We start from the raw sequence: 20,094 nt of genomic DNA, 5'->3' as shown, positions 1-20,094 counted from the left end.
GACCACAGTATCCTTCTGCTTCGCCTGGAGGGATTGGGAATTGGAGGCACTGTATTACAGTGGTTCCATTCCTTTCTCTCCGATAGGTACCAACAGGTAGCGTTGGGGGCCTCTCAATTGTGGTGTGCCACAGGGCTCTATCCTCTCTCCCATGCTATTTAACATCTATGTGAAGCCGCTGGGGGCAATCATCAGGAGATTTGGGCTGCAGTGTCATCAATATGCGGATGACACTCAGCTCTATCTCTCGTTTAAATCTTCACCAGAGTTGGCTGTGGAGACCTTGTCCAAGTGCCTGGAATCCGTGAGTGGATGGATGGGAAGGAACAAGCTGAAGTTGAACCCTGATAAGACCGAGGTACTACTTGTGGGGGACAAGAGAAGGTTGGGCGACATTGACCTGAAGTTCAACGGGGTGAGTCTACCCCTAAAGGACCAGGTCCGCAGACTTGGGGTTGTGCTTGATTCCAGGCTGTCCATGGAGGCTCAGATTTCGGCAGTGAGCCGGGCAGCCTGGTACCAACTACACCTCATACGAAGGCTGCAACCCTACCTTCCTGTTCACCAGCTCCCACTAGTGGTACACGCCCTGGTCACCTCTCGTTTGGACTACTGTAATGCGCTCTATGTGGGGATACCCTTGAAAACTGTCTGGAAATTACAACTGATACAAAATGCGGCGGCTCGACTACTTACGAATAGTCGCCGCCGAGATCACATCACACCAGTGTTGTTCGACCTACAGTGGCTACCAGTTGTTTTCCGAGCCCAATTCAAGGTGTTGGTATTGACCTTTAAATCCCTACACGGTTCCGGCCCAGTTTATCTCACGGAGCGCCTTCAACGCCACCAATTATGCCGCCCAACAAGATTGGCCACACAGGGCCTTCTCTCAATCCCGCCAACAAAAACAGCCAGATTGGCGGGTACAAGAGAGAGGGCATTCTCAGTGGCGGCCCCCACTCTTTGGAACTCCCACAAGATCTCTGGCACGCCTCTTCTTTAAATGTGTTTCGGAAAGCCTTAAAGACCTGGCTCTTTCAGCAGGCCTTCGGGGTATCTGGGGAGGGTTAATTGTTATAACTGAAATGCCTCCTGCCCAGTTTTAATATTGTTGCTGCAGGTGTGTTGTTTTTATATTGTATTACTGTATTTTATCAATTGTATTTTAACAATTTTGTAAGTCGCCTAGAGTGGCCATTGGCCAGATAGGCGACGAAGAAATTAAATTTATTATTATTATTATTAGAAACATTACTATACATTTTTGACAACTTTTCTGGAGTCATGTACCAATGGTACATCATTTTATAGAAATTTTCTTTAAGATTATAGCATAGTGTAAATCTCAAGCCTTTTTTCCACATATTTTCCCATTGATCCATTTGTATGTTATAACCAAAATTTTTTGCCCACTTTACCATACACTCTTTTACTTGTTCTTCCTCCATATCCATTTTCAGTAAGAGTTTATACATTTTCGCAATTATATTTTCATCATTTGTACACAAACCTATTTCAAAATCAGATTTACTTATTTCAAACCCATACATTTTCTTGTCCATTTTATATCTTTCTAACAATTGTAAATAGGCAAACCATTGAGAACTATATCCTTCCTTTGTCAGTTGTTCTCTCTCTTTCATTATATATTCTCCATGTACATTTTCTAATAGTTCTTGATAAGTTAACCATTTCTCTTTTCCAGCCATTTCTCTTCTGTAGAACGCTTCTTGACTTGAGACACATAATGGTATTTTCGAATAAAACCTTGGTTTATATCTATTCCATATTTTCAACAGAGGACGTCTTATAAAATGATTATTAAAGTCTACATTTACTTTTACTTTGTCATACCATAGATATCCATGCCATCCCCACTTCAGATTATGGCCCTCCAAATCCAGTAGTCTTTTATTCCTCAATAAAATCCATTCCTTTATCCAGACTAGACAGCAGGCAGCAAAATAAAGTCTCAGATTTGGTAATTCCAGTCCTCCTCTTTCTTTGGCGTCTTGTAGTAGTTTAAATTTAACTCTTGGTTTTTTTCCTTGCCATACAAATTTAGAGATATCTTTTTGCCATTGTTTAAAAGGTAAATCAGAGGATATTACAGGTATTGTTTGAAACAAAAACATCATTCTCGGTAATACATTCATTTTTATCACAGATATTCTACCCATTAATGACAATTGTAGTTTATCCCATCTTAGCAGATCTTTCTTAATCTCTGTCCATAATTTTTCATAATTATTATGAAACAACTTTGAATTTTTATTTGTCATAATGATACCTAAATATTTCAACTTTTTCTCTATTGTAAAATCTGTCTTGTCTATTAACTCTTTCTGTTCCCTTAAAGTTAAATTTTTCACCAACATCTTTGTTTTTTGATTGTTGATCTTAAATCCTGCTAACGGTCCAAATTCTTTTAATTTGTCCATCAATACATTAATTCCTTCCAAAGGGTTTTCTAATACAATTATTAAATCATCAGCAAATGCTCTCAATTTATATTCTTCTTTTTTTATCTTTAATCCCGAAATCCTTTTATCTTGCCTTATATCTCTAAGCAGCACTTCTAAGACCAGAATAAATAAAAGGGGAGATAATAGACATCCCTGTCTTGTACCCTTTTGTATTTCACATGAATCCGTTAAATCTCCGTTAACAATTATCTGAGCCTTCTGAGATGTATAAATCGATCTAATCCATTTTATAAAATTGTCTCCAAAATCCATTTGCGCCAAAACCTGAAACATAAATTTCCAATTCAAATTATCAAATGCTTTTTCAGCATCTAAAAAAATCAAAGCTGCTTGTTTATCATTTCGTTGTTCTAAATATTCCAACACATTCAAGACATTCCTGACGTTGTCACGTAATTGTCTTTTAGGTAAAAACCCTGATTGATCTTCCTGGATAAATTGTTGCAATATTATTTTCATTCTTTCTGCCAAGATCATTGTAAAAATTTTATAGTCATTATTCAATAGAGATATTGGCCGATAATTTTTTGTTTTAGTTAAATCTTGCTCCTCTTTAGGTATTAATATTATGTTAGCATTTTTCCAACTATCCGGTATCTTTCCCTCTTGCAGAATAGAATTCATTGTATACTGTAAAGGTAGCAAGAGTTCTTCCTCCAAACATTTATAGTACATTGCAGATAACCCATCTGGTCCTGGCGCCTTTCCTAATTTAATTTTGTTTATAGCTTCAGATATCTCTCTTGACGTGATAGGGCCATTAATAGCTTGTCTCTGAAAGTCTGTAATTTTAGGCAAATTCTGTTTAGATATATACTCTTCTATTTTTTCAGATGGGATTTCCTGACACTTGTACAATGTTGAATAATATTGATGAAAAATCTTTTTGATTTTTACATTATCTGTCAGCATCTCATCTCCTTCTTGTATCTTTAATATAAGATTTTTTTGACGTTCTTTTCTTAATTTATATGCTAACCATTTCCCTGGTTTATTTGCAAATTCAAAAGTCCTTTGTTTAGCAAAATTTAGTTTCCTTTCAATTTCTCTAACTGTCAGCATTGATACTTGATTCTGTAACATTTTAATTTGATTTACAATAGAAACTTTAGTTGGATTCTTTTTCAATTCTTCCTCTTTTTGTTTTATTTCTTCCAAAATTAATTGCATTTTCTTTTGTTTCTTTTTTTTTAATTCAGAGTTACATTTAATAAAATATCCCCTCATAAATGCCTTACTTGTATCCCAAACGATATTTTCATTTGTTCCTTTATGTAAATTATGTTCAAAAAACTCTTTTAATTTCTTCTTACATTCTTGTACTACTTTGTCATTCTGTAATAAAGATTCATTTAGTCTCCATCTAAATCCAAGATTTTTTTTTTTAAAGTTAATATCACAGGATTGTGGTCCGAAAAAGTTTTTGGTAATATATCCATTTTAAAAATATCCTTCGCTAGAATTTTAGACATCCAAATCATATCAATCCTCGAGAATGTTTTATGTCTTTCTGAAAAATAAGTAAATTCCTTTGCGTTATCATTTATATATCTCCAGGTATCCACCAATTCTAAATTTTCCATCAGTTCAAAGCAAATCTTCGGTAATTTACCCTGTGTCTCTTTAATATTTTTTTCAGAAAGTCTATCAATTTTTGGTGAGATTACCCCATTCCAATCACCCATGATGCACCAATGATCATATGAAAACTCTGACAATTTTTCCATAAGTCCTGTGTAAAACCTTGTTTTATCTTCATTGGGGGCATAAATACCCACTATCAAAATGTTTGTGCCCTGTAAAGTAATTTCAACCCCCACAAATCTACCACTATCATCCAGTAATACCAATTTAGGAAGCAATTGTGGGTTAATGTAAAGAACAACTCCATTTTTTTTTTTTGGTCCAGCCGAAATAAATTCTTCACCCAAATTTTTACAAATCAAATATTTGGAATCTTTCTTCTTAATATGAGTTTCTTGTAAACAAATTATATCCAATTTTAATTTTTTCAAATAATGAAACACTTTCTTTCTCTTCTGCGCCGTGTTGGCTCCATTTATATTCCAAGTTAGATATTTGTAATCCATCTTTAAGCGTGTATTTTAAAATGTGCCTGATGCTCCCTTTAATCCATCATCTTCCTTCCCCTCCTCTGCATGTTCTTGTTGACTTTGTTTCCCAGGAATTATATCCATATCTTTGAGTTTATCTTCTTCCATGTCTTTTGAAGCTTTTCTCAAGAAGTCCCTTGCTTTTTGAACAGTATTCAATCGATATTTCTGTTGTCTGAATGTAAAAATCACTCCTTCTGGAACATCCCATCTAAATTGAATTTTGCATTGCTTAAGTTTTTCTGTAAGGAAAGCATATTCTTTTCTCTTTCGTAAAAGTCTAATAGGAATTTCTTTCATCACCAGTATTTCCTTACCATCAATTTTAAAGGTATTGTTAAAATGTTGTTGTAATACCATATCTCTGGTCGTCTTCTTTATAAAGCGAACAAGCACATCTCTTGGAATTTTTTTCATTGTTGCATATCTGGAATTAATTCTATAAACTTTATCTATTTCAAATTTCATCTGATCTTCATTCAAATCCAGAAATTTTACTAAAGCATTAACAATTTTATCTCTGATGTCTTCACCTGTTTCCTCAGGGATTGCACGGAATCTCAAACAATGTTCTTTATTTCTGAATTCAATCACAGCCATGTAGTCCAATTTTTTTTCTAATTCCAGATTTAATATATCTGTTCTATTCTCCAAGATTTGTACCTTTTCTTTAGTATTTTTTGCATCCTCCTTTATTTGCCCAATTGTCCCTTTAATCTCATCCACTTGTGTTTTAATATAGTCTTTTATATTTATCAATTCAGTTTTCATTTCCTGTTTTAGATCACTAATCCCTTCCATTATTTTTTGAAACATATCTGGGGGTATAGCCCCTTCCTGTGGATCAATTGAACCTCTTCGCTCCTGAGCCTTAGCTGTTTTTCTAGTTATCATTCTCATAAGAAGCCTTTAATTTCTGATATTAACCACTGTTCCAAAACCTAGATGCAGTCTATTTCTTTTTTTTTTCCCTCCACCAACAGAAGAGTTAATATTCCAGGCCTGTTATTATGGTCCGGCCAGCACAGTTCTTATCTACGTCCAGGAATGCAAAACAATTCTGGTTCACAACACCAAGCGATTAGTAACATATACGAACAGCAGATTCGTCCAAAAAGAAATAGTCCAAGGAGAAAAATAGTCCAAAATATATTTCCATCAAATAATAAATAGCTCTCATCCGTTTTTAAACTTTAAAACTCCAAATTCAGGCCAGCTTTTTGTCGTAAAAAAAATATAAATTGTTTACATTTTCTTTCTTCCTTAATTATATTTAAAAGAGAAAAAGTATGACTCACCCAGATTTCTCAATTGCTGATTCGTAAACAAATCCCTTTTATTGTAGTAATTTAAGCCAAATGATAAGATTTAGAAAGAAGTAGGCTCGCTGGTTAATAACGTTTTTAAGAAGAAAAAAAAAATGCTTCGCTTTTTTCCAGTACAGCTTGCATGGAAGTCCTGACTCCGTCTTCAGCCGATCGGCATGCCTTCTTATCTCAGGGATTTCCTGATCAATTCCAGCCGCCGACAGCTCAACGAAGTCCTGTGGAAAATCTGATCGGTTCTCCAATACCTTGGAGAACATTTGAGCCAGTCAAAGTTTCCTCTTGGCTGGCTTTTAACTGAAAAAAGCTTCCTCTGAGGCAGAGATCTCTCAGAGACAATCACCAGCTGAGCACTCACTTCCGGGAAGTCGAGAAGTGTGAATTTCTAAGGACAGCTAGGTTTTCGTTTGGCACTTCCCAAAGCAGTACATAATTACTTAGGCTTGCATTAAAATGCAAACCAAATTTCTCCTCCATCCCTAGTCTTTGTGATATCTAATTACAATGTACAAGATGAGCACAGGAGATGCTCGGATACGGTGCTAGTCTGTAAAGCAGTGCTTGCTCAAAACTTTGCTGTTTAGGCAAGCCTTTCCAGACACACAGATGTTGATCTGTTTTAATCTTTTTAGCTAGCAGCTGTTTTAATTGTTTTAAACATGTTTTTAATTACTTGTTTTTAACCTGTTTTTAACCTGTTGATAATGTTTTTTGTAAACCCCTTAGAGGTCTTTACATTCAAGCAGTATATTAATTTTGTTAAATGAATGAATAGGTGTGGTGCCTTTAGCATTTCCCCCCAGTCCTATACTAATAATTCTAACATTTCAATCTTTGCAGAAGGACTTTGATATTCAGGAGATGAAGTCTACACTTAAGGAATACACTTCAGTAATAGAGGTACAATTGCTATACTTTGGGAGGTGGAGGTAGGAAAAAAGCAGGGGGGGTTGCCTTTACTGTCTTAAGAGAGCTTTGTATTTCTCTAGACACTGCGGGTGGAGAAAAATAAACTGGTGAACAATGTTCAGCAAATGCAGCAGGAGTTGATCTCGTGAGTATTTCTGCATCCTGAAGGGAAAAGATTCAGTGCCCTTAATGGTAACTCTTTTGGAACCACAGAGATGTAAGTCTTTATATATCCTTTTGCTAGGAACGGCTTAAGCCATCCCTTAATATACAAGTTCAACACCAGCATCCTTGAAGGGACCAACTCGCTGCTCAGTGAGCTGGAGCTAGCCCAAGAACAATCAGCGGTGGGGATTTATCATTTTATTATATTTGCAACTCATCTTGGTGCCCCAGAGCTGGTTTCTCTGATGTGACTCAGGAGGGGGAGATACCACCCTCTTGCCATGGTCTGTTTCTGGGGGCACTTCCAGGGTGTCACACTTTTGCATGGGTCTCTTGCACGTTTGGGAACATGCTGGCATATACCCTTTGCATGATAAACATGCACCTTTCTAAATAAACAACTAATTGCACATGGAACTGAAACACCTGCCCAGTTGCTTCCCTTTTCCCTCCTTCCTCTTTTAAGAACATAAGAACATAAGAAGAGCCTGCTGGATCAGGCCAGTGGCCCATCTAGTCCAGCATCCTGTTCTCACAGTGGCCAACCAGGTGCCTGGGGGAACCCGCAAGCAGGACCCGAGTGCAAGAACACTCTCCCCTCCTGAGGCTTCCAGCAACTGGTTTTCAGAAGCATGCTGCCTCTGACTAGGGTGGCTAGTAGCCATTGATAGCCCTGTCCTCCATGAATTTGTCTAATCTTTTAAAGCCATCCAAGCTGGTGGCCATTACTGCATCTTGTGGGAGCAAATTCCATAGTTTAACTATGCGCTGAGTAAAGAAGTACTTCCTTTTGTCTGTCCTGAATCTTCCAACATTCAGCTTCTTTGAATGTCCACGAGTTCTAGTATTATGAGAGAGGGAGAAGAACTTTTCTCTATCCACTTCCTCAATGCCATGCATAATTTTATACACTTCTATCGTGTCTCCTCTGACCCGCCTTTTCTCTAAACTAAAAAGCCCCAAATGCTGCAACCTTTCCTCGTAAGGGAGTCGCTCCATCCCCTTGATCATTCTGGTTGCCCTCTTCTGAACCTTTTCCAACTCTATAATATCCTTTTTGAGATGAGGCGACCAGAACTGTACACAGTATTCCAAATGCGGCCGCACCATAGATTTATACAATGGCATTATGATATCGGCTGTTTTATTTTCAATACCTTTCCTAATTATCGCTAGCATGGAATTTGCCTTTTTCACAGCTGCCGCACACTGGGTCGACATTTTCATCGTGCTGTCCACTACAACCCCGAGGTCTCTCTCCTGGTCGGTCACTGCCAGTTCAGACCCCATGAGCGTATATGTGAAATTAAGATTTTTTGCTCCAATATGCATAATTTTACACTTGTTTATATTGAATTGCATTTGCCATTTTTCCGCCCATTCACTCAGTTTGGAGAGGTCTTTTTGGAGCTTTTCGCAATCCCTTTTTGTTTTAACAACCCTGAACAATTTAGTGTCGTCAGCAAACTTGGCCACTTCACTGCTCACTCCTAATTCTAGGTCATTAATGAACAAGTTGAAAAGTACAGGTCCCAATACCGATCCTTGAGGGACTCCACTTTCTACAGCCCTCCATTGGGAGAACTGTCCGTTTATTCCTACTCTCTGCTTTCTGCTTCTTAACCAATTCCTTATCCACAAGAGGACCTCTCCTCTTATTCCATGACTGCTAAGCTTCCTCAGAAGCCTTTGGTGAGGTACCTTGTCAAACGCTTTTTGAAAGTCTAAGTACACTATGTCCTCTGGATCACCTCTATCTATATGCTTGTTGACACTCTCAAAGAATTCTAATAGGTTACTGAGACAGGACTTTCCCTTGCAGAAGCCATGCTGGCTCTGCTTCAGCAAGGCTTGTTCTTCTATGTGCTTGGTTAATCTAGCTTTAATAATACTTTCTACCAGTTTTCCAGGGACAGAAGTTAAGCTAACTGGCCTGTAATTTCCGGGATCCCCTCTGGATCCCTTTTTGAAGATTGGTGTTACATTTGCCACTTTCCAGTCCTCAGGCACGGAGGAGGACCCGAGGGACAAGTTACATATTTTAGTTAGTAGATCAGCAATTTCACATTTGAGTTCTTTGAGAACTCTCGGGTGGATGCCATCCGGGCCCGGTGATTTGTCAGTTTTTATATTGTCCATTAAGCTTAGAACTTCCTCTCTCGTTACCACTATTTGTCTCAGTTCCTCAGAATCCCTTCCTGCAAATGTTAGTTCAGGTTCAGGGATCTGCCCTATATCTTCCACTGTGAAGAGAGATGCCAAGAATTCATTTAGCTTCTCTGCAATCTCCTTATCGTTCTTTAGTACACCTTTGACTCCCTTATCATCCAAGGGTCCAATCGTCTCCCTAGATGGTCTCCTGCTTTGAATGTATTTATAGAATTTTTTGTTGTTGGTTTTTATGTTCTTAGCAATGTGCTCCTCAAATTCTTTTTTGGCATCCCTTATTGTCTTCTTGCATTTCTTTTGCCAGAGTTTGTGTTCTTTTTTATTTTCTTCATTCGGACAAGACTTCCATTTTCTGAAGGAAGACTTTTTGCCTCTAAGAGCTTCCTTGACTTTGCTTGTTAACCATGCTGGCATCTTCTTGGCCCTGGCGGTACCTTTTCTGATCTGCGGTATGCACTCCAGTTGAGCTTCTAATATAGTGTTTTTAAACAACTTCCAAGCATTTTCGAGTGATGTGACCCTCTGGACTTTGTTTTTCAGCTTTCTTTTTACCAATCCCCTCATTTTTGTGAAGTTTCCTCTTTTGAAGTCAAATGTGACCGTGTTGGATTTTCTTGGCAATTAGCCAGTTACATGTATGTTTAATTTAATAGCACTGTGGTCACTGCTCCCAATCGGTTCAACAACACTTACATCTCGCACCAGGTCCCGGTCCCCACTGAGGATTAAGTCCAGGGTTGCTGTCCCTCTGGTCGGTTCCATGACCAACTGATCTAGGGAATAGTCATTTAGAATATCTAGAAACTTTGCTGCTTTGTCATGAGTGGAACACATATGCAGCCAGTCTATGTCCGGGTAGTTGAAGTCACCCATTACTACCACATTTCTTAGTTTGGATGCTTCCTCAATTTCATATCTCATCTCAAGGTCTCCCTGAGCATTTTGATCAGGGGGACGATAGATCGTTCCCAGTATTAAGTCCCTCCTGGGGCACGGTATCACCACCCACAACGATTCTGTGGAGGAGTCTGCCTCTTTTGGAGTTTCGAGCTTGCTGGATTCAATGCCTTCTTTCACGTATAGAGCGACTCCGCCACCAATACGTCCTTCCCTGTCCTTCCTTTGTTTTTCCTTGGTGCTGAATGTCAGGTTGTAAGCTTCTCACAGCAAGGACCACCCTATCAGTCCCAAGTGGCACCAGTCACCACTGAGTGAGGGCATTTCCAAACTGACCCTGCTGCTCAAAAAATATTAACATCTGCCTTCACTTCTAAACTGTTTATATTTTAATTTTGGTCTGTAATGTAAATGTAAAATATTGTGTCAAACTTTTAAAAAGTTTTCTCCCATATGAACAGAGGGCATGCACCACCTATAGTGTGATCTATTGTGCATTAAAACAGTTTGGATGGGATGCTCAAGGCATCTGTAAAGGCTCTTGTACATTTTTTTTATGTTCTTTGACCCCTGAGCCATATTGCAAACTGTTTTCGGGTGAGTCCTCTCTTTAGAGTAGCCTGGGTGGGAAGTGCTGGTTTCATAAACAACACTTTTGAGCAGCTATGAGGAACCTGTGGCCCTCCAGATGTTGCTGCAGTACAGCTCCCATCTTCTCTGACCTTTGGCCATGCTGACTGGACTATAACTCCCATCATCCTCAGTCAGCACAAGTCAGGGATGATGGGAGTTGTAGTCAAACATCAACTGGCGGACACATAGTTAGCTAACACTTGTGTATAGGATGGCATCCTTTGTCTTTAAAGCAAGGAGAAAGGAACTGTGCCCTCCCAGGTCTTTGCTGACCACTGACCATGTTTGCTGGGGCTGGAGCTGAAGTCCAAAACCTCTTGGAGGACCACAAGTTCCCCATCCCTGCTTATGGGGGTTTAGAACTATTTGTTATGTGCCTTCAAGTCGATTACGACTTATGGCAACCCTATGAATCAGTGACCTCCAAGAGCATCTGTCTTAGAACTATAGTTTTCTTGATTTTGCCTCTATTGTCTTTTTTTTATCCCACCCGCCCCCCCCAAAAACCTCAGGTGCATGGGATAACAGGTTGGCAACTCTGGGAAAGGGGGGGTTAAAACCATGCACTGGGCAGACCCCAGCAACACCAGTTGTCAGCTTACATTTAGAGGCTTGTCCACATACTCAACTGTTTGTGCATACATGCTGTACACTTGTTGAAATATTTCACGTGTATAACTGTACGAGTGTACAGTTCAGCTACTGTGTACAGATGTTGTACAGTTGTTTGGGTTTAATGTGTGAATACCATTTTGAAGTGTGTGTTGGTTAATAAAAAGGCCTTCTGTCCTTTTTGAACACAATTGGGAAGTAAAGGGTTCAGTCCAGGATAGTCTCTGGCTGGTGTTGGAACTCTGGAGACAATTATGCTTGTACGATTTGCTCATTTTGGTTTGCTTTGTTTTGAAGATCTCTGGAATTGAATGGGCTGCATTGGATGAATTGCTGGACAGGGAGATTTTGCTGCTCTTGCAAGGACCAGAGCAAATGGGAGAAAAGTTTACGGCTACCATTCAGAAACTGGTATGGAGGGGAAAAGGCTGATGATAGTAGTGGTGAACAATGGGTGAAACAGGCCTTGGAATCTTCCACAAGCTTTTGCTTAGTTCAAAGCTGGAGCAAGTTGTTTTCTGCTTGTCTGGGTAGACTTTTTTCTCCTCTTGCCAATTCACAGCTGTCCACTCTATGGTAGCTCTGAAAGAAGCGTTAGACCCTTCTAGGTGTATGGGAAAGGCAAGGTATAAAATATGAATTGCAGCTAGATTAGACCAGCCTTCCCCAACCTGGTGCTGTCTGATTGTTATTGGTCTCCAATTTCCATCATCCCTGACCATTGGCCAGACTGAATAAGGCTGATGGGAGTTCAGCAACATCTAGAAGGCACCAAGTTTGGTTGCTTGTAAATCTATAGGGAAATAAGCATACATATGAGCATATATATTTATCAGTTTGTCTGTTTATTTAGAATCGGAGGAGGCAAGCTTATACTGAGAATATAGAGCTTTATAATATATGGATTTCTCCTTGAATTTTTGTTTTTTATTTCTGCATGGGTGCCAGAATCAAGAGATGGACTGGTTGGGAATTTTTAATTTCACATTGGGCTTTGATTAAAATGGCAATAGCAAAAATCATGGAAAATAATGGTTTCCATTTTTTAGGAGCTTGGGTGGTAATAAAATTCATGGAAGTCAATGAGCATCTAATTTATTACCATTATTATCATCCAAATGACAGTGGCAATAATGTTCAACAAGTATATTTCCTTTACTAATGTATTTGAAAAAGATGTTTGGTTTCCTTAAGCCTCACTTCTGTATTCTATAACTCATGTGTTCTATAATCAAGTATTATTCCTTAAATTCCTAACTTTTCTTTAATATATTGCAACACAGAACCTGACTACTTATGTTTATCATTTTCCTATTTTCTTCATCATTAGTGTCAATTGCATTACTCCTAGCTGTTCCCATATCTTCCTAATAATCTTTCTCTTAGTAAGGCATTTGATATGCTTCAGTTATGATGGGTGAAGTTCCTCATTTTCTGGAATAGTTACCTTGGGTTTGCTCAATATACAATTATTTTTCTTGAGTTTTTAACATTTGGGGAGTAATATTGTGAATCTTGTACGCCTTCTTTCTTGAAAAGAAAGTTTCTCAGTGGTTGGAGTCACAATAGATACACAATAAGGGCAGGTTTGCTTGCATAATGGGTGCAAAATTGAGTTCTAGATGGAAAGTTGTCTTCTTTTCCTTACCATTTCCCCAGAGAAGTCAGGGCTGCCTGGAGGCAGATGTTCAATTAAAGCCCTAGATAGCTTAAGACCTACCCATGCACTGAAGTCCTCTTCGTGGGCTCTCCTCCAAGTATCTCTACCACAGGAAGTAAAATGGGTGGTAATCATGACAGGGCCTTTTTGGTGGTGGTGCCTGGTTGCAGAATTCCCTTCCCAAGACTGCCTGCCAGGCACTAACACTGTTATTCTTTCAGCACCAGATACATTTTTATTCTGCTAAGCCCTTAAATATATGCTAATTTTTTTTAACAAGTTTACTTGTATATATTTTTTAACTATGTTTTTTGTAAACTGCTCTAGAACCTCCTCTGAAAGGGCACTGTAGACAAATCTTTTTTGATAAATGAATAGTCTCTCATTACTAAATTGCCATGCCAAAAATGCACATGTTTGAATCCTGCAGTTATTAAAGGTTCAGGGGCCCTGGGGCTTGGGGACAGGGAGCAACTCTGTTGCAGGGAAAAACTGAACCGGTCACACACCTTTTAAATGGCTGCACTGTTGCTTCCATGCATGTTGCAGGGAAAGGAGAATCGAGAAAAGAGGCCTACCCCTTTCCTGGTTGCCCTGTGGCAGCCTTGGAAGCAGCAATGCAGCCATTTAAATGTGCAGGTGCCATTCATTATTCAAGGTACCACATCTGCATGTGTGTGAGAGAAAAAGTCCACATGAACTTTTCGAACTTGAAAAGAGCCCAAGTTTATGGGGCTTGGCCCTTTCTTTACAGCAGGAAGAACTTTCTCAACAGGAGCAATTAGTAAAGCTGTGTGTGCCGCAGGCAGAAGACTCCCAGGCAAACATGCAAGAAGCCTATGAGAAGAAGCTGGCGGTAAATATCCTTGTGTGGCAGTCAAGGGCTTTTTAGGACATCTTCCCTGGTATCTGGATTGTAAGGACTAGGACATCGCTTGTGCGTTAGAAAAGTTTTCTCCCCCCCCCTTTTGGGTTACAGATTTAAAGCTGTTTTTACTTCCTTTTGTGAAAACTAGCATTGCACTTAAAAAAACTGAGATTCAGTTCATTGGTGTTTTTTAAAATCTGAATTTGTGTTTTGAAAAAGGGGTTGCAGCTTCGAAATCAGCTGGGAGGTACAGATCCGTCCCATGAAAGGACCCTGTTGCCTATTGGTCCTGAGCAGGAGGTTGGCATTTCCAACCCCCATCAGCCCACTGCAGGGCCGTAGCTGTTTGTTTGTTTGTTTACTCCTCCATTCAAGTGACTGGAAAGTCTGGGCCTTTCCACACTGTCATTATTTTGCAAGTGAGTATCAATTGCATATCAGCAAATTCAAGTTGCGCAGTTAGAGTGGATTTGACACTCTTGTGCAACAAACCTGCTTCCCCCCACAAAATATGGTGGGGTTTTTTTTGCAGTAAGGAAAATGCACTAGAAAGTGTGAGATAACAATTGCTTGATGCAACATCGTATAACCTCCCCTTAAACAAATCAGAGTTAATAAAGGGATTGTCTAGATGTGAAAGGTAAGAAAAGGCTGCAGCCCTGAAATTGTCTGGTGGAGTAAATTGCACACCTCTCAGGAAGGACTTTTTGGCCCATGTGTCCTTAGTAGGTAGGTTGCATTCACTACCACCACTTTATTTTGAGGCTGCACCCATTTTTTTAAGTGAATGGGGGGCAGTGCATTGGAGAAAGGAAGGGGAAGGAGAGCTGATATCCTGCCTAAGTACTTTGCAGCAACACTGCCCTTTCTGGGGAGGGTTGGCTTAATCTCCTCATCACCCAATATAGAGGCTGCAGACTTTCTTCCTCTCCCCCAGAGTCCACCAAAATGATTCCAAATGAACAAATCCACAACAGAAATCAAAACACACACAGCACACGCTTTGGAATTATTTCCTTCAGATTAATTTTAATCTGTAATTAAATCCAAATTATTTAATTTGGTTTTAATAATTACAAATTAAAATTAATTTTGATTCAGATTAAATGAATGAGCATCCACTTTGCTACATACTTCCTCTGAATATAGTATCCAAATGACTTGCTGAGTGAGGGGTGTTTGTGTGTGTGTTGGACATGGAAGGCTGGCTGAAACGGATCATAGTCTAGCCAAGCAAGGCACTGAGTGAGTTCTTTATTTTGTGAAAATATCAATACAGGATCTCAGACAAGACATGGTGAATAAAAGAGCTCTTTGGATTCAGAAGCTTGATCTCTTGGTAGTTCAGAAGGAAACCTTGGACAAGGAGCTTGTAAGGATGGCAGGAAATTTGAGGAGAATGAGAACTGAACAGCTCCACTTAAAGAAAGCGCTTTCATCCAGGTTATTTTTTTTCCTAATCTTTCTCTTTTTTCATGTTTGTGTATTGGATGGTGGAGAAATTCAGTTCAGCTTGCATTTCCTGAAACAACATATAAACTGAAAAAGCTGTCATTTGACATTTCCATCTTAGCAATGATGTTCTACAACCCAAAATATGTATACAGTAGAAGCTCCTTAAAACACAGGAGGCAGAGGACAAAGAACTTGCCTGAGTTAGGGCTTCTGAGTTACAATGGAAGCTATGTTGCAGTTGAGGGGTGAAATAAAACACAGAGACATCAGCTTGGGTTGAACAAGGGCCACTTTATTTAAAATTATAGCAAACAAACCCAATTTAAAGTGACCTGCAGAGGGAAACCTAGGTCCGGGAACTATCTATAAGCCCATCTGCTTACCCTTTACCCCGGCCACACCTTGTAGGTGAGTAGGGGGGCCTTCCCACATCATCCCCACCAGGGGCCGTATAGCCCCTGGGTAGATGAGATAAGTTGGCCTCAGAAGCAGCCCATATCCTGCCCTCGAGCTGTAAAGCCCTGACAGACAGGCCTCCGGAACTGCAAATCACCTACAAAGGTGCCTAAGGGGGGCACCTAGCTGTCCTTACCTATTTCCCTTCCCGCACCTTCCCGCACCTTCCCGCACCAGTGTAAGCTGCATAGCCCTGGAGGGCGTTGACCTGTCAAATACTTTAAATTATTCGAGTAAGCCAAAACTGCCTATTAATCACAACACCCCCTAACCCAATTCCATCCCACTCCCATGGTGTGGAGCAGGCAAAAAACGTGCCCGCCAACAAGGGCGGGCAGGATAAAAATTCCTACTCAGCCCCGAAAGCGACCCCCTAGGCACACCATAAAAGAGGGAGGGCGGGGTGGGTGTCGCACAGCAAAGAGGAAGGTAGGAGGGGCGGTTGGACTTAAATAATCTGATAGGCTCCGCCCCTCCATCTCCGTGTCGTGCTCGTGTCACAGGCACGATGCATGACATTGCCCCATTGCAAGATGGAGGCAGCGGCTTCACCCCATCTGCGACCATGCCCCGCTTGTCAGCTGCGCGGTGAGCAGGGCGTCATTTCTGTAAATGATACTTTATTTGGAGGACATCAGCATCCCCATGGTACAGCGGACTGCGGTACAGCAAATGAGCTTCTACCGTATTGGGGGAAAGCCTACAATGCATATACGGGAGACTCTTAACAAACAAAGGTGCATTATATTAGTGAAAAGCAGTTTGCAGAAATGTGTATATGAGGCAGAATTGCATAGAAAAGTGTCTATGTTATGGGCAATGTGTACTAAAATGCTGACAAATCTTCAGGTTTTTTAAAAAAAAAATAGAAACTGATGCGGAAATGTGGCAGACTAAACTTTTAGCATGGGAAAAATGAGAGATGGAGAGAAATCAAAATGTGCAGATCCATTCGTCCCTAGTGTGTTTAGAGAATGGAAATGTGAAGAGTGTATACGTATGGAATATGTGGGATTTGAAATCTTAGCACGACTTTTTGGCTTGTGAAAGAGTTAGCAATTCATACAGCCTTCACTAGTTTCTAAGGGTCAAACCAGAATCCTGTGTGGTTATTGGAAGCCACAGTCATACATCCTAACTTTTTTTTCTGTTTTGATTGAGAGCAGCTGTTGTATGTGTTGGGGGGGTGGAAGAGTGAGTGGGGGATGAGCTACAGTGTCGGGGAGAGTGTGTTGAACTGTCCTCCTTCCCATTAGCTATGGAGAGGGGAAGATGAGGATGACCTGTCTATCCTCTCTTCTCTCTCCCCTCCCCCATGGCTTGCAGCAGCTATGGGAGAGATTTAAAGCTGGGGGCAAAGAGTAAAAACTACAGTCCCTGTCCAAAGTGCATCCCTCGTCGGACCTATGCAGCTGTTTATAACCAAAGAAAAAATGTTCAGTCTGCTCACAGGCATCTTGCGTCAACTCTGGCTCTGAAACCTCACCTGTCTTGTAGTTTAGCTGCTTCAGTTTATGCAAAGGGGATGTTTTTCTTGCAGAAATAGCCAGTGAGGAGGGCTTTAGTGCTCTGCCCCCCTCCGCAGCTCTGATCCAGAGCAGACCTCTCACACCTGCAGTTTGCATGGGGGGAGGGAGCTCCCTTTGGAGTAAAAGGGAACTTTTCCCCCTATGCAAATTGCAGGCATGGACCTATCCCACTGAAGCCGCTATTTGTGTGTGTTTAAAAAGAATAACATGCAATGCCAAGCCATGTTTTTAACAACACAGAGTTTAGCCTATAAAAGAATTGATCACAGGTCTTACTAGGATTGTTGGGAATTAGTAAGAGGAGCCTTGCATCCCTTGCCTGTTCTGGCCAGCCAGAAGATTCCTGCAATTCCGCAAGTAGATTACGAAAGCAACAGCCACCCATCCTGTTGCCCCCCTCTCATCTAAAGTTTAGAGGCATAGTGCATCTGAACCTGGCTGGAGACTTCATGAAGCCGTTGTGATTAGCAGCCATTGATGCATCCTACATGAAATTGTTTAATGCCCTTTTTAAATCCGCCTAGCTTTGGACCATCACCACATCCTGTGGGTGTGGATTCCATAAATTGTAATAAATAGCTTCCCAGTTACAAAAGATCCATACAAAAAGGCTTCATCTGTTGAATCCTGCCTGTCATTCAGTTATTCATAGTGTGTCCCTATGAAGGTGTTCTGTTCTTTTCCCCTTCCCTGCCTCTTTTTTTTTTGCCCTGACTCTGCCAAACATTTTCTATCAATTGTCACATCCACACCATACGCTTAAACCGCTCTTATATCACTTTAATTGTCATGGCTTCCCCCAAAGAATCCTGGGAACTGCAGTTTGTTGAAGATGCTGGGAATTGTAGCTCTCAAGGCAGGGGGCTTCTCCTAATAATTCTCAGCACTTTTAACAAACTACAGTTCCCAGGATTCTTTGGGGGAAGCCATGACTCTTATACCACTGTAAGAGTGCTTTAAATATATGATGTGGATGTGACTAATGGCTCAGTTCTTGTGCTACTGAAATGTGTCTTTCTGCTCTCTAAGATGCTGCCTCTTCATTGCCTTTCCTCTAAAGCCTTAAATACTTTGACTTTCCTTGTAATGCTGAAGCAAACTTGAGAGAAAACTTTCAAGCTTGTTTTCTTTTTTACTTAGAATATATTTTTACACACTTCCTGAACACTCCCAAGTATGGATACTGTTGGGTTACACTTAAGTATTCCCTTTAGCAAATCAATACTTACAACAGCCTTAACGTATCCACAATACTTCAGATATAAGTATTGCTTGAAGTTAAATGGGGGAGGGAATGAAAATTCCAACCCAAACTTGAATTCTGAAATGCCTCCTTAACCTGAAATTTGTGCCTGAGGAGTTGAACTCCGTTGAAAGAGATGAACGAATACCTGTCTGTCATGGGCCTAATTGCCTCAAAGTGGGGATGGGGAAGAGATGCCTGAAAGGAGAAAGGGGGAGAAGACATAGCCGCTAGAAGAAGGTGGCCTGCATGGGTGTATGGGATGGACAGGTGTACCCAACAAAGCTTTTAGGTTTGGGCCAAGCATATATAAACTAGCGAAATTTGAAGAGGGAACAATTAAAATGTTGAGCAATGCTGCTCTAAAATCCTCCATAAGCCCTCACGTTTTTTCTTAACGTTCTTTAGGCAGCATGAACTAGAGTTGGCCAAACAGCTGAAAGAAGATTCTGTGTCAGAAGGAGACACCTTGAGATTGGCACTTCAAGAGGTAACCAAACAACTAGAGGATGCCAGCAAGGGGGTAAGTGTAGTATGTTGTAAGAACATAAGAACATAAGAAGAGCCTGCTGGATCAGGCCAGTGGCCCATCTAGTCCAGCATCCTGTTCTCACAGTGGCAACCAGGTGCCTGGGGGAAGCCCGCAAGCAGGACCCGAGTCCAAGAACACTCTCCCCTCCTGAGGCTTCCAGCAACTGGTTTTCAGAAGCATGATGCCTCTGACTAGGGTGGCAGAGCACAGCCATCACGGCTAGTAGCCATTGATAGCCCTGTCCTCCGTGAATTTGTCTAATCTTCTTTTAAAGCCATCCAAGCTGGTGGCCATTACTGCATCTTGTGGGAGCAAATTCCATAGTTTAACTATGCGCTGAGTAAAGAAGTACTTCCTTTTGTCTGTCCTGAATCTTCCAACATTCAGCTTCTTTGAATGGCCACGACTTCTAGTATTATGAGAGAGGGAGAAGAACTTTTCTCTATCCACTTTCTCAATGCCATGCATAATTTTATACACTTCTATCATGTCTCCTCTGACCCGCCTTTTCTCTAAACTAAAAAGCCCCAAATGCTGCAACCTTTCCTCGTAAGGGAGTCGCTCCATCCCCTTGATCATTCTGGTTGCCCTCTTCTGAACCTTTTCCAACTCTATAATATCCTTTTTGAGATGAGGCGACCAGAACTGTACACAGTATTCCAAATGTGGCCGCACCATAGATTTATACAACGGCATTATGATATCGGCTGTTTTATTTTCAATACCTTTCCTAATTATCGCTAGCATGGAATTTGCCTTTTTCACAGCTGCCGCACACTGGGTCGACATTTTCATCGTGCTGTCCACTACAACCCCGAGGTCTCTCTCCTGGTCGGTCACCGCCAGTTCAGACCCCATGAGCGTATATGTGAAATTCAGATTTTTTGCTCCAATATGCATAATTTTACACTTGTTTATATTGAATTGCATTTGCCGTTTTTCCGCCCATTCACTCAGTTTGGAGAGGTCTTTTTGGAGCTCTTCGCAATCCCTTTTTGTTTTAACAACCCTGAACAATTTAGTGTCGTCAGCAAACTT

The 20,094-nt window shown here is 40.6% G+C and overlaps 1 protein-coding gene across 13 annotated transcripts in view; it reads left to right on the top strand.

The window, feature by feature from the left end:
- The window catches only part of IRAG2 (inositol 1,4,5-triphosphate receptor associated 2), a 96,379-nt gene that overhangs the window by 34,705 nt on the left and 41,580 nt on the right, over nt 1–20,094 (top strand). For 12 of the 13 annotated variants that reach the window (XM_061638352.1, XM_061638351.1, XM_061638349.1 and 9 more), the window contains exons 12-18: nt 6,769–6,828; nt 6,918–6,982; nt 7,082–7,184; nt 11,611–11,724; nt 13,728–13,829; nt 15,121–15,284; nt 18,933–19,047. In XM_061638352.1, coding sequence (XP_061494336.1) covers nt 6,769–6,828; nt 6,918–6,982; nt 7,082–7,184; nt 11,611–11,724; nt 13,728–13,829; nt 15,121–15,284; nt 18,933–19,047 — 723 coding nt within the window. The remainder of the gene's footprint in view (nt 1–6,768; nt 6,829–6,917; nt 6,983–7,081; nt 7,185–11,610; nt 11,725–13,727; nt 13,830–15,120; nt 15,285–18,932; nt 19,048–20,094) is intronic. The other variant, XM_061638358.1, reaches the window with a different exon arrangement.

This window comes from Rhineura floridana, chromosome 8 (assembly GCF_030035675.1).
Source record: "Rhineura floridana isolate rRhiFlo1 chromosome 8, rRhiFlo1.hap2, whole genome shotgun sequence".
Lineage (NCBI taxonomy): Eukaryota > Metazoa > Chordata > Lepidosauria > Squamata > Rhineuridae > Rhineura > Rhineura floridana.
The sequence above is the reverse complement of the archived record's forward strand: the minus strand, read 5'-3'. Positions and strand labels throughout refer to the sequence as shown.